The sequence below is a fragment of the Pan troglodytes genome, chromosome 9, assembly GCF_028858775.2.
Source record: "Pan troglodytes isolate AG18354 chromosome 9, NHGRI_mPanTro3-v2.0_pri, whole genome shotgun sequence".
Lineage (NCBI taxonomy): Eukaryota > Metazoa > Chordata > Mammalia > Primates > Hominidae > Pan > Pan troglodytes.
Window position 1 is genome coordinate 127,522,625 of NC_072407.2, and position 22,901 is coordinate 127,545,525.

At 42.7% G+C, this 22,901-nt stretch overlaps 1 protein-coding gene and 1 long non-coding RNA gene across 4 annotated transcripts in view; one reads left to right on the forward strand and one right to left on the reverse strand.

Annotated features, from left to right (window-relative positions):
- The window catches only part of LOC134807284 (uncharacterized), a 34,940-nt gene extending 28,081 nt beyond the window's left edge, over window positions 1-6,859 (reverse strand). The window contains exon 1 of the long non-coding RNA XR_010147341.1: window positions 6,695-6,859. This is a non-coding gene — a long non-coding RNA (uncharacterized LOC134807284). The remainder of the gene's footprint in view (window positions 1-6,694) is intronic.
- Window positions 6,853-22,901, forward strand: part of STT3A (STT3 oligosaccharyltransferase complex catalytic subunit A) — a 28,724-nt gene continuing 12,675 nt past the window's right edge. Inside the window, 10 exon segments of one of the 3 annotated variants that reach the window (NM_001246449.1) lie at window positions 7,208-7,234; window positions 8,333-8,380; window positions 10,156-10,278; window positions 11,648-11,708; window positions 16,567-16,688; window positions 17,069-17,214; window positions 18,417-18,507; window positions 19,884-19,990; window positions 20,555-20,719; window positions 22,359-22,539. In NM_001246449.1, the coding sequence (NP_001233378.1) occupies window positions 10,191-10,278; window positions 11,648-11,708; window positions 16,567-16,688; window positions 17,069-17,214; window positions 18,417-18,507; window positions 19,884-19,990; window positions 20,555-20,719; window positions 22,359-22,539 (961 nt within the window). In that variant the 5' untranslated portion in view covers window positions 7,208-7,234; window positions 8,333-8,380; window positions 10,156-10,190. 3 annotated transcript variants of the gene reach the window in all.

Below are 22,901 nucleotides of genomic sequence, written 5' to 3' on the forward strand. Positions count from 1 at the left end.
CTTATTTAAGCTTAGTTTCTTAAAACTAAGTTTTAAAAGTAGGCTTAGTTATTTAAGCAGTCACATCTTTGCTTCCTGAAATTTATATTTGTACCATTTAGAAGCATCTCATAAACTATTGAAAAAAAAATAGAAACATCTCAGTTTGGTTTAAAAGGGTGAAGGAGACTGGGTGTGGTGGCTCAGGCCTGTAATCCCAGCACTTTGGGAGGCTCGAGGCAGGTGGATCATGAGGTCAGGAATCCAAGACCAGCCTGGCCAACATGGTGAAACCCTGTCTCTACTAAAAATACAAAAATTAGCTGGGCATGGTGGTGTACACCTCTATTCCCAGCTACTTGGGAGGCTGAGGCAGGAGAATCACTTGAACCTGGGAGGTGGAGGTTGCAGTAAGCCAAGATCGCACCACCGCACACCAGCCTGGGTGACAGAGTGAGACTCTGTTTTGCGGGGGAAAAAAAGGGTGAGGGAAGTTGAGTGGATGAAGGTATATGATTTTTATCCCCAGCACTGTGCCTGGCTGTAGAAAATGTGTAAAGGTTTAAATGACTGGAAGTGAGGAATCTCCAGAGTTTTATTAGCACAGTTGAGCAGCCAAGCCTTTTGTATAAAGGCTAGATTAGGCATATCTGTGATAAGAGAAATGTGACCATCTCAAATGAGTTATATACACAAAGCAGTGTAAATTTTTCCTGCCTTTCATGAGGGTATTGTCACTGAGAGCAGTGATTAGGAAATGGGTCAAAAAGAGACTATATTTTTGCCAAGTTCAGAATACCTGTTTGAGGCAGACTAATAATTAGTAACCAAAAACAAGGGAGCTGACAAAACTAAAAATGAAAATTTGTTTGTTTTAATCACAAAACCAGTAGGATCCGAGGAATTGTTCCCAGAAGCACTTTTCAAGGGATAGACATCACAGCTTGGACAGGTATATGTAATAGAAAACACAAGCCTTTTTATTCTATCTATAGAGCTGAGTTGTCTGCTACAGCAACTCTCAAAATTAGAAAGTAGATGCTTTAGATCTGAGTACGTTAAGTCTGCTAGAAACTTAAATGACACATTCATGTACTGATGTGTTAACTGCTCTGCACTTAATAAAAGGACAGCATCTATGAGAGAAAAGGCAACTACAGTTGTCCATTCACTGTCTCCTCATTTTCCACCCACAAATAGTACTTTATTTTCTGATTACAGCAGTAGTACGTTCATTCTGCTCCTTTATGTGTGTTTACCTCCATCATTGAGATTGCTCTGGTGAAGGTTATCTGTTCATCAGTAGTGGGGTGGAATAGATAGTTTAGCAGTCATCTCACCTTTTATTAACATATTCTGGGCTGGGTGCAGTGGCTCACGCCTGTAATTCTAGCACTTTGAGAGGCCGAGGCGGGCGGATTATGGGGTCAGGAGATCGAGGCCATCCTGGCTAACATGGTGAAACCCCGTCTCTACTAAAAATACAAAAAATTAGCTGGGCGAGGTGGCACGCGCCTGTGGTCCCAGCTACTCAGGAGTCTGAGACAGGAGAATCACTTGAACCTGCGAGGCAGAGGTTGCAGTGAGCCAAGATCGCACCACTGCACTCCAGCCTGGGCGACAGAGTGAGACTCCATCTCAAAAAAAAAAAAAAAAAATGATATTCTGCCAAAGTTGTATAACCTACAGCAGTTAAAAGGAAGCTGACTTCAGGTCAGTGCAATTTACACCTTTGTAACAACGAGAGCCATACACCAGTACAAATTTTGGATGGACCTAAAATGAGTCTGCAGAACCACTGAAGGATCAAGTGAGGGAATTATGACTTAATCACGTAACAAGCATTTGAGCACCTTCTCTGTCAGGTACTGAGCAAGGGACTGGGGACTCAAGGGTGAACCAAAAAGATATGATTACTGCCTTCTAGGACCTGACAGTCCAGTGAGAGAGACTGACAAGCAAATGACTATGCAAAAATTTCAAGAATTACATGATCAGCTATTTTTCCATAGGTCTCAAAGCTGGATAAAACACTGGAATTCAGGGAATCTTTCAGTAAGATGAGCAATTAGCCCATATGTTCAGCCTCTCCTTGTACTCATTCTGATTTCAAATTTAAATATTCTGTAGTGCTTTGAGACCTAGAGAAAGAAAACAATGACCAATTAATCATTTAGGTAAGTTCCTCTAATCATTCCTCTTCACGAGGAATCAACATCGGAATCAGCTCTGCAGCTTTTCCAAAACACAAATAACAACACCTGGCTCTGGAGGAAATTTAAGTAATTATGGAAACAAAAGGTAATCTAAAAAATTCTAGTAACTATTTTCACAGAGATTTCAGAAGCTACTGCATCCATAAAGTAAGAACAGATTTGGCCGGGCGCGGTGGCTCACGCCTGTAATCCCAGCACTTTGGGAGGCCGAGGTGGGTGGATTGCTTGAACGCAGGAGTTTGAGACCAGCCTGGGCAACATGGTGAAACCCCGTCTCTACAAAAAAATACAAAAATTAGCCGTGGTGGCTCGCACCTGTGTTTTCCACTACTTGAGGGCTGAGGCAGGAGGATCCTTTGAGCCCACGAGGTTGAGGCTGCAGTGAGCTGAGATGGTGCCACTGCACTCCAGCCTGGGTGACAGATGAGACCTTGTCTCAAGGAAAAAAAAAAAAAAGTGACACTGAAGAGGCTAAATTAGCGAACTGCAAGATAATATTGAGGAAATCTTCCAGAACATACAGCAAAAAGATCAAGAAAAAGTTAAGAATGGTAGAGGTATCCAAGAACCAGGAGATAAAACATTTGTCCAACAGCAACTTCAGAAAATGAGAATAGAAAAATGGAGATGAATAAAATCAAAGAACATTTCCTGAACTGATGATACAAATTGTAGTTTTCAGACTGAAAGGGCCTGCCAAATGTAAAGCAGAAAAAAATGAAAGAAGATGAAACACATAGATGAAATCTCTAAGGAAAGACAATTTATCAGAGAGGGAAATAGATTACCGATAAAGGAAAGTGACTCAGATTGGTGTCAGGTTTCTTAAGGCACAGTGGATCACGAACAATATAGTCACAGAGCCTTGAAAGTGTGCTTTTATGTGTCTGTGTGCATACGGGGTGGGGTGGGTGGGTCCCAATTTTGTTCCTAAAATTCTAAACCCAGCCATGCTATTAAGGACAAAATACAGATATTTTCTAACACGCAAAGGCAATGTTTGCTTCCATTCAGCCTTTCTAAAACACTTACTTGAAAAAAAATTCATCAAAAGTGAAAAATAAATCTAAGAAATAGCAAGATGTCTTATCAGATGATAATCTATAAAAAAAAAGAAAAAGAACTATGTCTTATTAAGACAAAACACCCAACCAAATAACATGAAACAGTGGAATCCAGAAGTGCATTCAGGGGAAATCCCAGTAATACAACTTTGCACACACGTAGAAATGTGGTTTCTGGAGAGAACAGCTTGGAGAACACAGATACTATTACTCTGGTGTGCTACAGATGAGATGAAGGCATGAGTTTCGTTTGATTAATGATATACAAGAAAGGTAAACTGACACTTTAAGAAAAATGAAAAGCTCTACAAAAAAGTTCTAACTTCTACATCAAAACATTCCTTTTAAGCAACTGATGAAATAGTAAAAGCATTGTTTTCTGAAACAACCAGTTCAAAACTTTTGGACTTATAAATCAGGAGGGAGGAGGATTAACTGATACACTATAATTCATGTATAAACTGTAGGTTTATTTTCTTTTATTTTGAGACGAAGTTTCACTCTTGTTGCCTAGGCCAGAGTGCAATGGTGCAATCTCGGCTCACTGCAACCTGCGCCTCCCAGGTTCAAGAGATTCTCCTGCCTCAGCCTCCCGAGTTGCTGGGATCACAGACATGCGCCACCACACCCAGCTAATTTTGTGTTTTGAGTAGAGACAGGGTTTCTCCATGTTGGTCAGGCCGGTCCTGAACTCCTGACCTCAGGTGATCTGCCAGCCTTGGCTCCCCAAAGTGCTGGGATTACAGGCATGAGCCACCATGCCCGGCCTATTTATTATTTTATTTTAGAGACAGAGTCTTTCTTGCTCTGTTGCCCAGGCTGGAGTGAAGTGGCGTGATCATAGCTCATTGCCGCCTAACTTCTGGGCTCAAGCAATCCTCCTGCCTCAGCCTCCTCAGCAGTTGGGATTACAGGCCAGCACGACCATGTCCAGCTAATTTTTAAAAATTATTTTTGTAGACACTGCATCTCATCATGTTGCCCAGGCTGGTCTCCAACCCCCGGCCTCAAGCCATCCTCTCGCCTCAACCTCCCAAAGTGCTTGGATTACAATCTTGAGCCACGACACCTGGACCTCCAGGTTTGTTTATAATAATTATAAAGACTTTCCTATGAGTTTGTTTTCCTTTGATTTTATTCACAAATAAGCCTTTCCTCATGGACTGGTATCAAAGACTCATCCTAAAAATAGGATTAGATTTTCAAACTTTGTTTTTTGTTTTTTTTTTTTTTTTTTTTGAGACAGAATGTCCTTCTGTTGCCCAGGCTGGAGTGTGATGGCGCAATCTCAGCTCACTGCAACCTCCGCCTCCCTGGTTCAAGCGATTTCTCCTGCCTCAGCCTCCCGAGTAGCTGGGATTACAGGCACGTGCCATCAGGCCCGGCTAATTTTTGTATATTTAGTAGAGACGGGGGTTTCACCATGTTGGTCAGGCTGGTCTCGAACTCCTGACCTCATGATCCGCCCGCCTCGGCCTCCCAAAATGCTGGGATTACAGGCGTGAGCCACTGCACCCGGCCCCAAACTTTGTTCTTTAATAGTACATTTTGACTTGTGAAAAGGTTTACTTAATTTGATCACTTGGAAGCTTAAATGTATTCTAAGAAACACGTTTAATACTTTTTTTTTTTTTTTTTTTTTTTTTTGGTGGCAGAGTCTTGCTCTGTTGTCCAGGCTGGAGTGCAATGGCGTGATCTCAGCTCACTGCAACCTCTGCCTCCTGGGTTGAAGCAATTCTACTGCCTCAGCCTCCTGAGTAGCTGAGATTACAGGAGCCCACCATCGTGCCTGGCCTACTTTGAAAAAAATTAATAAAAACTCTAACATCTTAATATTCTTTTTCTTTTTTTGAGACGGAGTTTCGTTCTTGCTGCCCAGACTGAAGTGTAATGGCGCGATCTTGGCTCACTGCAACCTCCAACTCCTGGGTTCAAGCGATTCTCCTGCCTCAGCCTCCCAAGTAGTTGGGATTACAGGATCCTGACACCAAGCCCAGCTAATTTTTGTATTTTTAGTAGAGATGGGGTTTCACCATGTTGGTGAGGCTGTTCTCAAACTCCTGACCTCAGGTGATTCACCCGCCTCGGCCTCCCAAAGTGCTGGGATTACAGGCGTGAGCCACCGCGACCGGCCTTAATATTCTTAGGTTAGTACTTAAAAAAAAACAAAAGAAACTTGAACACAATCTTTCTAATTTTAATGCCCCCCTCCCCGCTTTTTTATTTTTAAAGAGAAAAAACTTCTTTTTGAGACGGAGTCCAGCTCTGTCGCCAGGCTGGAGTGCAGTGGCGCGATCTCGGCTCACTGCAACCTCCGACTCCCTGGTTCAAGTGACTCTGTGTCAGCCTCCCGAGTAGCTGGGATTACAGGCACGCGCCACCACGCCCAGCTAATTTTTCTATTTTTAGTAGAGACGGGTTTCACCATGTTGGCCAGGATGGTCTCTACCTCCTGACCTCGTGATCCGCCCGCCTTGGCCTCCCAAAGTGCTGGGATTACAGGGGTGAGCCACCGCGCCCGACCAAAACTCCTATTTTGAAGAAGCATTTACTCCAAGTTCTGTAATTCCTTCAGGCTCAGCTTCAGTTTCCTTTTGTTAAAGTAAAATTACATCGAACACTTACTTACTATTAAAAACAAAACAAAAAAAAAAGCAGATCTATTGAATCATAACGTCCTGGGGCGAGCCTGGTCATGTGAATTTTGAAAAAAATACATGTGATTCTGAAGCAGTGATTTAAATAATGACCTTTCAATAAATGGTGGGTTCCCTTCATGGGAGAATAGGAAACTGCGTGAGTGGCAGAGGCAACAAGTTCGAAGAGCTGCGGGACGTTCCCACTCTCTCTGGTGCAGCCTTGGCTCACCGAGGCGCGCAGGGAGTGGAAGTGCCTGAGGATCAAGGTGTATACGTGCGAGTCTGAGATGATGGAATTGCTGCTCAAACTTCGTCCCCTTCTCTGCCCTCAGCAAACTTATTGGGGGTCGGGGAGCGCGTGCGGTGCGAGAGAAGAGAGGCAAGTTAGGATAGGGAGAGCGGCTCTCCGGCCGGTATTTTAACAAAGGGCTGAACTGACTAAGCATGGCCGGGCTGCCTCCCGGTCTCCCGAGGAAGCCCGCTTGCTGCTGGGGAGGGCTGTGCCTCCGCGGCGGTGGCTGTCTCAGCTGGCTGTAGAGATGCTTCCAGCTTAGCCCCGACAACCCCTTTAGGCCTAGGCACGCTCTTTCACAAAACCAGCGGCTGTGAACTCTGTCAAGGTTCCCAGGTCCATCGCAGTTACCAGGGCACAGTAACAGCTCGAGTCAACTATCAGGCACATCCTGCAAAAGACGAACTGTCTGGACCAGTCCGCGTTTGAGTTTTAATTGAGAATAAATAGGTAGAAAATGCTTCCCTCCTCTCCTTTCACCTTGTATTAGGTAACAATTTCTACCTTAAAAAAGACGGAGACGAGCGGCTCCGCATTCCGAGTTACTGGGACTTGGAGCAAGGGCCTATTTCAGCGTAGTTTCCGCTTCTTGTCACATGACGGGAGTCAGTGGGCCGCGCCTTCCCACTGCGACTCCCCGTGGGTCCGCAAACCTACACGTCACTCCTCGGCCCTCAACCAAACTGCTTGGGGCACGTTCTTTCCGCGCTCTTGACTCCTACGCGCCGGCCTATGACAGCTCGGCGGGAGCATACAGACCCGCCTCTAGACTGCTAAGTGATAGCTGTAAAGACCAATTAAAAACTGGAATCGCGGCCCGGTTTACGCCTCCGGACTTGACAGACAGTTCCGGGATCCTATCGCTCTCCAGAAGCGTCCTAGTGGCCTGGAGCCAGCCAACGGGGGAGCGGTCCGGGAGGCGGACCCGGCTCCTGCCAGGGTTGGGTGCGCCGCTGAACGGATGGCTGAGGGAGCCCCGCGGATCGTTTAGAAAAGCCGGCCAGGTGAGAAGGCCGTAGAACGTAATTTGAAAATCAGCGGCAGGTGCAGTCCATGGCGTTGATGGGGCTGAACGAAGTGCAGGAGGCAAAACCCTAAATGGGGGTGGAGAGCAGAGCTTAGGGCCTTGCAGAGGAGGGGGCGTGGGGCGTGGTGTGGGGGCTTCCTGGTTGGAAGGATGTGAAGGTCTGGGGAGGGAGGGTAAGGTGGGTCTTGAGAAGAGAGCGTGGGAAAGACTGGGTCCTGGGACTAGTTATGGAGGGGAAGGCGCGTAGGATGCTGGGGTGATGAGTGTCCCGCGCTGAGGGGTATCAGAGGTGGTCAGTTCTTTGAGGGTGGGAAGAAGAGGGAGGTGGGACCCGCTGGAACGACCGGAAGGGAGAAGAGAGTAAAAGATTGTGAGAGGGTGTGGAAACGTGTGTAGGAAAACGGGGCTGGGGAAATTGCAGTCTGGGAAACTAGAGGCAGGGTGGCAGGAGATGCCACAGCTTGCAGGGCAAGCTCCTCAACTGAGGAGAGCAGGTTGGTAAGTGTTTTAAGAAAGGTGTCTTTGCTCTTATTTGCTTGGCGGTGTGCGAAAGTGACCAAAGAGCACGAGATGAAATCTCCCTTACGGCCCTGCCCTCAATAACTAGCTCGTTTACTCAGTTTTCAAGTAGAGATCCTAGCAGTCTCATTTTGGTGTGTGGCTCGTATCAACGCAGTGGTGTTAAGTTTGTTCCTATTTCAGGCATTCCAGAAAACAGCTGCAAACCCTGAGAGATATGGCTGGATTGTTGACCTCCTGGAGTAGTTAGGCCTTTATTTTTAGTTGCAAAGTAAGCTTTCCCTTTGGGACTATACTTAAACACATTTCTAAACTGCTCTTCTGGGACAGTTAATTATGGAAAACATGCTTGACTTCTCAGTGTTGGGGCTAGCATTCTATATGCCTTCCACCTAGTCCAGTGTTGTTGTTGTTGTTGTTTTTCTCCTTTATTCCAATAATAGTGGGAAAAAAGATTCATGGAGGAGGATAGACAAACGTTTGTTAAGGGATACACAAGTACAACTAGATAGGAATAAATTCTAGTGTTCTATAGGATAACTATTATTAGGAGTATAATTAACAACAAAAATACACAATTTGTTGTATATTTTCAGATAGCTAGAAGAGTGGATTTTGAATATTCCTAAGACAAAAAAAATAAGGTGATGAATCTACTAATTATTTCCCGACTTGATCATTACACATTATATACATGTACCAAAATGTCACACTGTACTCCATAAATATGTACAATTATGTGTCAGTCAAAAAGAATAAAAGCAAAACATCTTGAATGATGTTGCATATCCTTTGTTATAGCCGTTATAACTTAGCTCTTGATCACCTTGTAATTTAAAAAAGTAGGTCTGGGGGTGGTAGCTCACGCCTGTAATCCCAGCACTTTGGGAGGCTGAGGTGGGCAGATCATGAGGTCAAGAGATCCAGACCACCCTGGCCAACATGGTGAAACCCCGTCTCTACTAAAAATACAAAAATTAGCTGGGCGTGGTGGCGCACACCTGTAGTCCCAGCTTCTCATGAGGCTGAGGCAGAAGAATCGCTTGAACCCAGGAGGTGGAGGTTGCAGTGAGCCGAGATGGCACCACTGCACTCTAGCCTGGCGACAGAGCAAGACTCCGTCTCAAAAAAAAAAAAAAAAGATAGTAGTACTGTCTTATACAAGAATAACTAACCTATGGTAGATTAATGCTATATTGCTATATAAATAATTCATATCTGTCATGTGATTTCCATTTTGAACTGCCTACAGATAGTGTCCCTCAACATTTTAATCTACTTTTTTTATCCCCCGACTCTTCTGCTTCAGTAGGAAAAGTTCGTTTTCTTTCCCTCTAGATTATCATCTGATGCCATCAAACTGTCTGTGTAATTTAATCAGTCTCTTAAATCAGCATTGTCAGTTACAGAGAAGCCTTGAGACAGATGATTGGAAGCGGGTATAGATCTGAGCAGTCGTTACAGTCTGATATATGGGATGAGAGCACAGTGGATCTGTGTTTGTGTACCTCCTCCTCTTTTTGAGTGCATAATTGTACCTGCATTAGTTATCGGGTATGCTGTTAGTTGACCCGACAGCCCCATTGGGATTTCGAAAAGAAAAAAGTTTATAGCCATTCAGTTGAAGTTTAAATTTAGGGTTCGAAATTGTGTTGATTCAGTCGTGACTTCTATTTTTCCTCTTAATGCCTTTCACTTCTTTTTTTTTTTTTTTTTTTCCTTTTTAAAGAGAGGAGGTCTGGCTCTGTTGTCCAGGCTGGAGTGCAGTGGTGTGATCCTAGCTCACTGCAGCCTCCAACTCCTGCCTCAGCCTCCTAAGTAGCTGGGACTGCAGGTGCAGACCACCAAGCCTGCATAATTTTAAACAATTTTTTGTGGAGATGGGGTTTTGCTGTATTGCTCAGATTGGTCTTGAACTCCTGGCTTCAAGCGATCCTCCCTCCTTAGCCTCTGAAATTGCTGGGGCTTGCACTTCTGGTCTCAATGTTTATTTCCTGCTTCCCCCCCTCCGCCCCTGCCACCCCATACAGTCCTGCCTTTTCTTGAGTGCTCTCTTTCTCCATTTTATTATTTTTCAGTATTTCCAATCTTTCCTGTTTATTTTTTCATCTCTTCCTTGTGCTATACTATTGCTAATTGTGCTTATGTACTTGTTAGCTGTGAAGGAGTGGGAAATAGAATTATGGATGGTTTATTCTGACCACTCCATTTTAGTCTTGACACATAGACCTGACTTGTGCCTACTTCCTTGCAAGTTGATCATACTTTAGGCCAGGCTTGGATACTAGTATTAGCCTTGACCCTCTCTGGTGTTTTTGCTAGCTCCTACGTCCTTTATGATTCCCTCTCATCATAAAATATGAAAATTAAGTAAATTGAAGGTGTTCAATATCTTGTGGTCTTGACTTTTTCATTTTAGCTGATCGTCCTGTGTTGCCACCCATTCATGTCAAGATGACTAAGTTTGGATTTTTGCGATTGTCCTATGAGAAGCAGGACACACTTCTGAAGCTTCTCATTCTGTCAATGGCTGCTGTATTATGTGAGTGTGCATGTGAACCTCTCTTTCTTTGGGGATAGAAAGAAGAAAGTCTAGAAAAAAATTGAAAATCGCTATCTTAAAATGCCTTGTTCTTTTTAGCAGATTGTTACGTTTTTCCATTCCTCATTAGTATAATTTTATGAAGGCAAAATAAAAGGAATATAAAAGTCAGGGCAGGCCGGGCGCGGTGGCTCACGCCTGTAATCCCAGCACTTTGGGAGGCCGAGGCGGGCGGATCACGAGGTCAGGAGATCGAGACCATCCTGGCTAACACGGTGAAACCCCGTCTCTACTAAAAATACAAAAAATTAGCCGGGCGTGGTAGCGGGCGCCTGTAGTCCCAGCTACTCGGGAGGCTGAGGCAGGAGAATGGCGTGAACCCGGGAGGCGGAGCTTGCAGTGAGCCGAGATCGCGCCACTGCACTCCAGCCTGGGCGACTGAGCGAGACTCCGTCTCAAAAAAAAAAAAAAAAAAAAAAAAGTCAGGGCTATGGGCCACATGCGGTGGTTCACGCCTGTAATCCCAGCACTTTGGGAGGCTGGGGTGGGTGGATCACTTGAGGCTGGGAGTTTGAGACCAGCCTGGCCAACATGATGAAACCCTGTCTCTACTAAAAATACAAAAACTAGTTGAGTGTGGTGGTGGATGCCTGTATTCCCAGCTACTTGGGAGGCTGAGGCACGAGAATCGCTCGAACCTGGGAGGCAGAGGTTGCAGTAAGCCGAGATTGCACCACTGCACTCTAGCCTGGGCAACAGAGCAAGACTCTGTCTCAAAAAAAAGAGGGCTGTGATCATCTTTGAAAGAATGGGAAGCATGCTGTGCCAATTCTATTTTCTCATAGGGTTGAAAGTGATATTGGGGACCCTTGGATAACTGATTTTTGTAAAAGACAATTATCTTCAATTTAGATGCCTCCTATAGTATTTTTGAAAGTCTCTTGAGAGTTTACTCTGTATTTTAGATTTTCTGGCTCTTCATGAGTCCTAGGTGTAATTTTGCTTGCCATACCTATTACTTTGCTCCAAGGTTAAGGTTAGTTATGTGTGTATGGTGGGGGAGTCAGCGTATATAAAAGATGACCATGTAAGTTGAGTTTGGTATTAGTAGGTGAATGTAATGTTATAGGCTTTTATAATTAGTTAACTGTGACCTATGAAAGTGGAAAATGTAGATGCCATTGTCAGGGGAAAGTAAACTTCTCTTGTTTCCTTTATGTGGGGAAAGATGGATAAAGACTTTATTCAGGGATTATTTTATATTTTCTGTGACCTCTCTACTGGATAATACTGTCTTCATTATAATACTATATCTGCTGTTCTTTCATGGCACATTACCAATAAAATATTAACTCTCTGGTTTTTGCAGCCTTCTCCACTCGTCTGTTTGCTGTCCTGAGATTTGAAAGTGTTATCCATGAGTTTGATCCGTGAGTACCTTTGCTTGATCTGGTATTATTTCCTTTGGGAGGCATTCAGGTTCATGGGTTTCAGATTCAAATTTCAGTCAGCTCTCAGTGATAGAGATGTGCTTTCAGTACATTTAAGGGAAAAAAAAAAACCTTAAATTCTTCCAAAGGAGATAATTATCTCCTTTTAGGACGTATGTGTTGGAGTCCAGCACAGTGGCTCACACCTGTAATCCCAGCACTTTGGGAGGCTGAGGTGGAGGGATCACTTGAGCTCAGGAGTTCAAGACCAGCCTGGGCAACATGGTGAAACCCCATCTCTACAAAAAAAAAAAAAAAAAAAAAAAGTATGTGTTGGAATTGACCAAGTAAGTCTCTGAAACTCAAAAAATGTGAGAGGCATTGCTAGTATGTCTGCCTATCACTTAAGATCTGGCTAGGCTAAGAGAATTCTGGCTGCCCAGTTTGGTAAAAGTTTGTGATGCAGATTGAAGGAAAGGGTCCTGGTGTGTATTGCAGGCTCAGAAGAGAATCACAAACAATGGACTTGAGATTCATGACATTTTGCTGTTTGTTTGTTTGTTTAGCAATTTATGTGATAGAAATTGGGCTTCTTAGTTAAATTCTAGGGCAATGAAAAAACTCAAAGTTATCAGTTTGATAAGGAATTTTGTTCATTAGATGAAAAAGATATAGTGGAATTCCTTAGTGGTATTAATAACTAGTATTTACTAAGCATTCATTTTGTTCCAAGCACTAATTTACAGATTATCTCTAAATCCTTTCAGCAACCCTTTGAGATGTAGGTACTATTATTCCCTTCTTAGAAATGAGGAGACTCCACTGGGCACGGTGGCTCACGCCTGTAATCCCAGCACTGGGGGAGGCCAAGGCGGGCGGATCACAAGGTCAGGAGTTCGAGACCAGCCTGGCCAACATAGTAAAACCCCATCTCTACTAAAAATACAAAAATTAGCTGGGCATGGTGGCATGTGCCCGTAATCCCAGCTACTCTAGAGACTGAGGCAGGAGAATCGCTTGAACGCAGGAGGTGGAGGTTGCAGTGAGCCAAGATCATGCCACTGCACTCCAGCCTGGGCTACAGAGCAAGGCTCCATCTCAAAAAAAAAAAAAAATGAGGAGACTCAGGCTGGGAGTGGTTATCTAAGGTTGATTATTCAGTACGTGGAGGAACCGTGATTTGAATGTTGGTTTGTCTGACTCCAGAGACTGCAGTCACTGTGTTATATTGCCTAAAGTTAAGGCTTATAACAAATTTGGAGGGCCAAAATCATAGGTTCTTGAAATATTATTGGTATCTTAAAAATAGTATATTCAATCTTGTGGAGTATTGATTGAAAATGCCTGCATCTATTTGCAAATTTATAATTTTGTTTTGTGTAGATATTTGAAAGCATTTTGGAGGCATTACAAATAATTCTGTTTGGGGCCTCCCAAATTCAGTTTATATTTTTTCTCATGAATGAGGAGACATGTCCTTTTGTTTTTTCTTTTTTTGTTTGAGATTGGGTCTGACTGTCACCCAAGCTGAAGTGCAGTGGAGTGATCACGGCTTACTGCAGCCTTGACTTGTGGGGCCTAAGTGATCCCCCCACCTCAGTTTCCCAAGTAGCTGGGACCACAGGCATGTGCCACCATACCTAGCTAATTTTTTAAAAATTTTTTGTAGAGATGGAGTCTCACTATGTTGCCCAGGCTGGTCTCAAACTCCTGGGCTCAAGCAATCCTCCCTCCTCAGCCTTCCAAAGTACTGGCATTACAGGCATGGGCTTCCATGCCCAGCCTACTTTTGTTTCTTGATCCCAATCTGTTAGGCTTCTTTCTCAGACCCTCTGAATGAGCAAATATTGATGTTAGATAATCAAGGAATGCAAGAGCATCTGCTTTGTCGTCAAGAGCTGTTAGGGACCATAAGGGACTTGACACTTCCTTTTGCAGAGGAGGAAACTGATTCCCAGAGTGGTGAATGCAGTCCAGACCTATTCCTACTAACTTATACTTCCTCTCTCACTCTGCCTCTCCTACTGGTAGGTAAAGGACACAATTCTGACACATATTGATGTCTGCAACCCTCATCTCTTCTGTTTCTGACAGTCACCAAAATAACATCAGTGACAAACAGAAGGATAGAGATTTCTGCCATCTGTTGCTTCTGTTTACTTCAGCTTTCAAAACTTGACTGACCAAGGAGGAAATAGGGTTAGAGAGGTGGGCGGAGAGGACGGTTAGTCATGATTATCCATAGTAATTAAACTGTCTCTAGTTTGAGACTCTTTGTTTATTTTTGTCTGTCTTCCTTTTTTTTGGAAACAGGGTCTTGCTGTGTCACCCAGGCTGAAGTTCAGTGGCTCAATTATGGCTCATGCAGCCTCAACTTCCTGGGCCCAAGTGATCCTCCCACCTCAGCCTCCCGAGTAGCTGGGATTACAGGCACGCACCACCATGCCTGGCTAATTTTTGTGTTTTTTGTAGATTGGGTCTTGTTATGTTACACAGGCTGGTCTCAAACTTCTGTGCTCAAGCGATCCATCCACCTCTGCCTCCCAAAGTGCTGGGATAACAGGCATGAACTACTACACCGGCCTCTTCTTTATTTTTATTTATTATTATTATTATTTTTTTTGAGATGGAGTTTCGCTCTTGTTGCCCAGGCTGGAGTGCAATGGCACAATCTCAGCTCACCACAACCTCTGCCTCCCGGGTTCAAGCGATTCTCCTGCCTCAGCCTCCTAAGTAGCTAGGATTACAGGCATGTGCCACCACGCCTGGCTAATTTTGTATTTTTAGTAGAGACAGGGTTTCTCCATGTTGGTCAGGCTGGTCTCAAACTCCCGACCTCAGGTGATCCACCTGCGTCGGCCTCCCAAAGTGCTGGGATTACAGGAGTGAGCCACTGCGCCTGGCCTTATTATTATTATTATTTATTTTATTTTTTGAGACAGGGTCTTGCTCTGTCACCAGGCTGGAGTGCAATGGCATGATCAGGGCTCACTGAAGCTTCAACCTCCCTGGGCTCAGGTGATCCTCTTATTTCAGCCTCCTGAGTAGCTGGGACTACAGGCGTGTGCCACTAAGTCCTGCTGATTTTTGTATTTTTTTTTAGAAACAGGGTCTCTCTATGTTGCCCAGGCTGATCTTGAACTCCTGAGCTCAAGTGATCCACCTGCCTTGGCCTACTAAAGTACTGGGATTACAGGTGTTATCTACCTCACCCAGCCTTATTTCTTTTTAAATAAGAAACTTAAGGACTTACATATTTTGGGCCTAAAGAACTATCTTTCCATTTAAAGCTCTTAAGCATTTTATATCAAATATTTTTCATGTTGTCTATGTATCTGTGTATCTTTCTATATTTTTTTTGAGAAAGGGTCTTGCTCTGTTGCCCAGTCTGGAGCACAGTGTTGTGATCATGGCTCACTGTAGCCTTGACCTCCTGGACTCAAGCAGTCATCCCACTTCAACCTCCTGAGTGGCTGAGACTATAGGTGTGTGCCACCATGCCTGGCTAATTTTTAAAAAATGTTTTGTAGAGACAGAGTTTCACTGTGTTGCCCAGGCTGGTCTTGAACTGGGCTTAAGCGATCCTCTTGCCTCAGTCTTCCAAAGTGCCGGGCTTACAGGCATGAGCTGCCATGCCTGGCTGTAATCTATATTTTTATGCTTCTATATGGGTGACATAAGAAGCATTTTAGATAACCACATGAGTAGACCTTGTTAAAAGTTTAAACACTGATTAAGAAAGTTGTGTTATGAAGTAGGTTAAAATTTTTTCATCCTGCATATGATGGTATACCAACATCTTTAAAGATTCTCATCACTGGAAATTATTCATGTGTCTTTGTGTGCAGTATAGATTTTTAAAAATATGTTCCTGTCACTTAAAAGCCAGAATCTGGCCAGGCATGGTGGCTCACACCTGTAATCCAAGCACTTTGTGAGGCCGGGGCAGGTGGATCACCTGAGGTCAGGAGTTTGAGACCAGCCTGGCCAATATGGTGAAACCCTGCCTCTACTAAAAATACAAAAATTAGCTGGGCATTGTGGCGAGCGCCTGTAATCCCAGTTACTTTCAGAAGGCTGAGGCAGGAGAATGGCTTGAACTCCGTAGGCAGAGGTTGCAGTGAGCCGAGATCGTGCCATTGTGCTCCAGCCTGGGCAACAAAAGCGAAACTCTGTCTCAAAAAAAAAAAAAAAAAATAAGAAAGCCAAAATCTATTGGTGCCCACATCTCAGTGGCTTTGTCTTCATGGTGCTTGAATTCTCTGACTGGTCCTAATGCCTACCACATGTCAGCTTGTTGAAGTATCCCATTTGATTGCTTTGTTACAATGTTAGGCTCCAGTTTCATTTCCTTTTTATTTATTTATTTTTTTTTCTGAGATGGAGTCTTGCTCTGTTGCCCAGGCTGGAGTGCAGTGGCAATCTTGGCTCACTGTAACCTCTGCCTCCAAGGTTCTAGCGATTCTCCTGCCTCAGCCTCCTGAGTAGCTGGGATTACAGGCACATGCCACCGTGCCCAGCTAATTTTTGTATTTTTAGTAGAGATGGGGTTTCAACATGTTCGTCAGGCCAGTCTCGAACTCCTGACCTTGTGATCCACCTGCCTCAGACTCCTAAAGTGCTGGGATTATAGGCATGAGTCACTGCACCCAGCTCATTTCCTTATGAGAAAAGCAGTGCTTTAGTTGAGACAAGCATGGAGATAGAAGTAAACAGACTTATGGTAGTGTAAAATGATTTTCATGGCATAATATTTGATTTTAAACTGATTTTTCATTGAGTAATGCTGAATTTCTCAATGGTGTATCCTGAGGAGCAAAATTCACAAATTTACAACAAAGTTTATTTCTTGCTATAGGTACTTTAATTATCGGACTACCAGGTTCCTGGCTGAGGAGGGGTTTTATAAATTCCATAACTGGTTTGATGACCGAGCCTGGTACCCTTTGGGACGAATCATTGGAGGAACAATTTACCCAGGTGAGGAGACCAGATGTGTTTTTTTAAAAAAAAAAAAAAAACAGAAATATTTGTATGCTAGAGAACCAGTTTCTTTTATTTCTAATAGCTTTGTCTTGTGACACTTGTAATTTCATCCTGATTACAGGTTCCTAAAAGTGCATCTTATATAAACAGGAGTACATTTGTAGTAGAGTGGAGATGGGTGGTTTTTATACATTCTAGACTTCTGATTGAATCCTTAGGAGAAAAATTTATAGGCTTACTGCAGTTGCTATGTTAATATTTCTGGTGATTTGTCAAGACTTACATAGTCACTTTATTGTATCTGGGATTTTCCCTTTCTTTTTCCCTTAAGTTCTGGTAAGACAACCTAATGGAGTTTCTTCTTCCTGTTACAGGTTTAATGATCACCTCTGCTGCAATCTACCATGTACTCCATTTTTTCCACATCACCATCGACATTCGGAATGTCTGTGTGTTCCTGGCCCCTCTCTTCTCCTCCTTCACCACCATCGTCACGTACCACCTTACCAAAGAGCTCAAGGTGAAGGATTTGGGGTGACAGGAGGCTTGGGAATGAATGTTATTGAGCCTCTCTAATCGATGCTGGAGGGTGGGGGACAGAGCCTTAGAAAGGCAGGGAGCCAGAAGGTGAAGACAGCTTTTACTGGGCCAAATTAATTGGGTTCACTCCAACCCCTTTCTGCAATATGTGTTTTTTTATCATTAGCAACTGTTTGTCCTTATGAGAGTACAGTTGAAAGTAAAATGTAAATTGCAACATAAAACATTTAAAATGCAAAATGTGAGGTTTGGATTTTGAAGTCCTCACAATGTAAGGGAGAGGAAAAAAAAACTACATGAAACATTCCAAAACGGTTAGTTTTTCCTACCAGGAATGTACTCAGCAATTATTTGTTGATTAAAAAAAATTTTTTTTTTATTTTAAAATTCTTAAGCCATTTGGCTTCCGTAGTAGACTCCATAATGCTGACTCTGTTTTTCCAGGTTTCAGCATTGCTGACCTTGGCTCCCTGGGTGCTATTCTTAGTTTGTGCTGTGGTGTTAGAGAGATACCTGAGAGGTGATAAACTAGTAGGGGGTTTGGGAAGCCTGAATTTAGTTTGGAAAACTTTTTCATCCTTCTCCTTGCTGCCCTTTCCCAAATTTGACTCTTTCAACAGACAAGTCTTTACTTTTTTGGAATGTGGCTTTTATCTGTTGCTCCTTTCTCCTGAGCTCAAAGGGTGCCTGGTGATATTTAAGCTTTATTGCCTAAGCTCCTAGCATCTTCAGTTTAGGTAGATTATCACTTAGCTTTCTTGGCTTTTTAACTGAAATAATAATTTTCTTCCTTTGATTGTCCTTGCATGGCTTTTAGAGGTGTGACTGGTGTTCCAGTGATGTACAGATATTGTTAGGGGTAGAGACTTACGAGCTTGGGAAGATTGGTAGCCAAACAGCCCATTCTGGGACAGTATTGATCTTTGACATCTCACTTGATTTGTCTGTCCTCAGCATATGTGTTCTCAGTGTCAGGTTTGGTGTCATCATGGGGAATTGGTCATGAAGTTTTTAGCTTGCTTGTGCTGTGAGCATTTCTAGCATTTCTAACATCTCACATCTACCTTCGAAATTGTTGGACTGTTTTCTGGGCTCATTATAAACAGAATGGACTAGTGGATCCCCTATTCTTTCTCAGCATTGTATTGGTGTTAATGTCTTATTACCCTTTTTTTCTTACAGGATGCAGGGGCTGGGCTTCTTGCTGCTGCCATGATTGCTGTAGTTCCTGGATATATCTCCCGATCTGTGGCTGGCTCCTATGATAATGAAGGTAAGACTTTTAAAATGCTGAAGAAGATCATCTCACCTCATTATCCAACAGAGCTTCACAAAGTGCAGTCTATGGTTTAGCAATAATAAAAATGGTAACTGGGTGAGAAGATTAGAAATGGGCAGGAACGGATCTTGGACAAGCTCATGTTCTCTTCCCATCATCCTTTCCAGAAAGGTAGTTGGTAACTTTTCTTACAAGTCTTTGGTTCATCTCTGCACTCATAAAATAGTGAACTATTGTTTTAACATTATAATCATTTGCTTTATTTTCCTACATAAAGGGAGTAGATGTCCTTAAAATTTTAATGACTTATTGACTTATTCTCAATTCAACATACATTTGTTGAATGTTATTGGGAAAACATAGTATTAAGTGTTAGATAATGACTAAGATTACTTTGTGCATAATTATAAGAAATTAAAGAGATAGGTAATGAATAAGGTTATATTGGCCCATCATCTATTAAGGAAGATTAAAATGGACATGTAAATATAATTCCAGTGACAGGAGATAGTACTATGTGCCATGATAAAAATTTGAACAGAGTACTTCAGGAATGTAGTGGAAGGAGAGATTTGGGGCTGAGCTTGGTGGCTCACGCCCTGTTATCCAGTACTTTTGGAGGCTGAGGTGGGTGGATCATTTGAGCTCAGGAGTTTGAGACCAGCCTGGGCAACCCTGTCACTATAAGAAATACAAAAATTAGCTGGGCATGGTAGTATGCACCTGTAGTCCCAGCTACTCTGGAGACTGAAGTGGGAGGATCGCTTGAGCCTGGGAGGTTGAGGCTGCGGTGAGCTGTGATTGCCACTGCGCTTCAGCCTAGTAATAGAGCAAGACCCTGTTTTTGTTGTTGTTGTTGTTTTTATTTTTATTTTTTTAAGAAAAAAAAGAAAGCAGACTGGAGAATCAAGGAAGGCTTTTTAGAAGTGGTTGAGGGTCAACTGGGTCCTGAAGTTGGGACTTCATTAGGCAGATATCAAGGAAAGGGGCAATTGGGGCATGAGTATTATATGTTAAGACGTAGAGGCAGGATGATGAATGATAGTATAAGATGTCTTTAGAACTATACTAGCAGGATGTTTAGTGCTTGGAAAGAATGATAATAATGGCCAATATTTACTTAATGTTTATTATATGCTAGGTACTCTTCTAAGTGCTTTACAGGCATTAATTATATTTGTTTTCAGAACACTTTTATGAAGTAGATACTATTACTTCTTACATGAAACTGAAACAAAAGGAAGTAAATAATTTGCCTAAAATTACACTATTACTTGGTAGTAGATCCAGGCAGTCTGTTCCAGAACAGTATTCTTAATGACTATACTAGCCTGGCCTGTTGTTGAATTTTTGGTGTGTCCTTTCTGCAGGGATTGCCATCTTTTGCATGCTACTCACCTACTACATGTGGATCAAGGCAGTAAAGACTGGTTCCATCTGTTGGGCAGCTAAGTGTGCCCTTGCTTATTTCTACATGGTAACTTTTTCTACATGTTTTCAATTTTTAAAGTTCTCTAAATACTGTATTTCCTATGGGTACTTATTGTTTGACCAACTTTCTTTTCTGGTAGGTTCCCCTAAATTTTTTTCTTTTCCAGTATATTTTTTCTGTTCATACTTACGTATACATGTAGACTTCCTTAATTGCTTCTACTTGCTCACATATCCCTAAATCCTCTGTGTGACCTTACAGTAGATTGCATTTAGATTAATTCTGAGGCTTGAGTCCCTCTCGTTATGTGATCATGACATCAGCAACCACAAGGGAGCAGGGGATTGAGTTACAGTGATGGGTTTGAACTTGATTTTATATTTTCTTTTTTAAAATATATTTTATTTTGTGTGACCTGTACATGTAAGGACTTGATTTTCCTGTTTTAAAAAAAAATCAGTTATTTGAACTCTTTAAGCCATTTGGCATAAATAAAGTTATAGTTACTATAAGTGTTCTTTAAAAAGTCACAGGTGATATCCTACAATATAGTGGTGGTGGTCTGAGGAGGCATACTCAGAGGAACTGTTTTTTTCTATTCCATCATAGGTCTCGTCATGGGGAGGTTATGTGTTCCTGATCAACTTAATTCCTCTCCACGTCCTGGTGCTGATGCTCACAGGCCGTTTCTCTCACCGGATCTATGTGGCCTACTGTACTGTTTACTGCCTGGGCACTATACTTTCTATGCAGATCTCCTTTGTGGGTTTCCAGGTGAGCCCTTGACTGAGTAGGGTTTTCAGCTTCTACTTTTTCTATGCAGCCCCAACTAGACTGATTTATCTTAGATTCTGTTAAGAAGAGTACGACTTATTCACAGCCTTTATATTGAACTACTTGTGTTAGTTGAAGCAACAGAATTACTGGTCATTAAAGTTTGCATCCAGGAGTCTGCTAATATTTGCTCCGTGGAGTTTGAATTTCATGGCTCTTACTTTGGCTTTAAGTTTGTGGGAAGGGGAGGGATATTTAGTTGAGTTGAGTTTAGATGAGTGATCAAAGTTAAAATTTCCAGGCTTTTTAATGCAGATGACCCCATGTAGTAGCAGAGATTCCTGATCTTAATGGGATCTAATTGTAAGTGCTTCAGGAAGTAAAGCACAAACCTTTAACCACATTGCTCCACAGGGTTAACAGACAACTGTTAAAGAATAATGTGGTATGTTTGATTTCTCTTGTGAAATTATCATGAAAATGCAAACCTTATCTAGAGGTCAACAAGTATTTCTTTACTGATCACCTACTGCAGATTGTCCCCAACTTATGAAGTGTGACTTAGGATTTTTTGGCTTTAGAATGGTGTGAAAGTGATCTGCATTGAGTAGAAACCGTACTTCCAGTACCCATACAAGCATTCTGTTTTTCACTTTCAGTACAGTAGTCAATAAATTACATGAGATTCTCAACACTTTATTATAAAATAGGCTTTGTGCTAGATGATTTTGCCCAACTGTAGGCTAATGTTAAATGTTCTGAGCATGTTTAAGGTAGTCTACGCTAAGCTGTGATGTTCCATAGGCTAGGTATATTAAATGCATTTTCTACTTAAGATATTTTCAACTTAAAATGGGTTTGTGGGGTTGTAACCCAATCATAAGTTGAAAAGCATTTGTATATGCAGTTTGCTAATCACTTGAAAATGTTAAAAAGAATAAAAATACGGTCATAGTCCTTAAGGAAGTTTTGGTCTTCTTACAGGGAAAGAAATACGGGCAGCTGTCTATATCCGATAGGCTACAGTTCTGGAAGTGTGGTTCTTGAATCATCATCACTAGCAGCAGCAGCTAGAAACTTGTTAGAAATAAATGCAAATTCTAGAGCCCCAACACAGACCTACTGAATCAGAAACTCTGGAGGTGGGGCTCAGCAATCTGTGTTTCAACACTCCTACCTCCTTGGTGATTATGATGCCCACTAGCATTTGAGAACCACCAATCTAAGGCAAAGAATGATTAAGTGCTAGAAGAGAACTAATGTGATACGGAACATAGAGAGGAGTGATTGATTTCAGTTTGGCAGATTGGGAAGAGATGATATTTGAGTTGGACCTTGAATGATGAGAATTTTAGTGGATGGGAATTTGGGGAAAATTACAGTCTAGGCTAAGGAAATAACCTGAGCAAAAGCCAGAGATGTGATAATGATAGTGTATCTTATGCTTTAGGGGGCTGCAGATATTCTATAGAAAATATGGCTGGTGAATTAAACCCTTCCCTAGATTGGCCCTGATTCCTTCGGGGCCTCAGAACTCATTTGACCATTTGGTTTGAACTAGATAAGAATAATGCAGGCCTGCACTGGACTTACTCATTTTTTTTCCTTAGTATTAACACACATATCCTTTTACCTACAGCCTGTCCTTTCATCAGAGCACATGGCAGCCTTTGGGGTCTTTGGTCTCTGCCAGATCCATGCCTTTGTGGATTACCTGCGAAGCAAGTTGAATCCACAACAATTTGAAGTTCTTTTCCGGAGCGTCATCTCTCTGGTAGGCTTTGTCCTTCTCACCGTGGGAGCTCTCCTCATGCTGACAGGTAGGGAAGGCTCACAGCTGTTTTTTCTTTTTTCTTTTTTTTTAAGATGGAGTTTCGCTCTTGTTGCCCAGGCCGGAGTGCAGTGGTGCGATCTCGGCTCACTGCAACCTCCACCTCCCAGGTTCAAGCGATTCTCCTGCCTCAGCCTCCTGAGTAGCTGGGATTACAGGCGCCTGCCACCGCGCCCGCCACCACGCCCAGCCAATTTTGTATTTTTAGTAGAGACGGGGTTTCTCCATGTTTGTCAGGCTGGTCTGAAACTCCCGACCTCAGGTGATCCGCCCGCCTCGGCCTCCCAAATTGCTGGGATTACAGGCGTGAGCCACTGCACCCGGTCAGGCTCAGAGCTTTTACTATTAAAT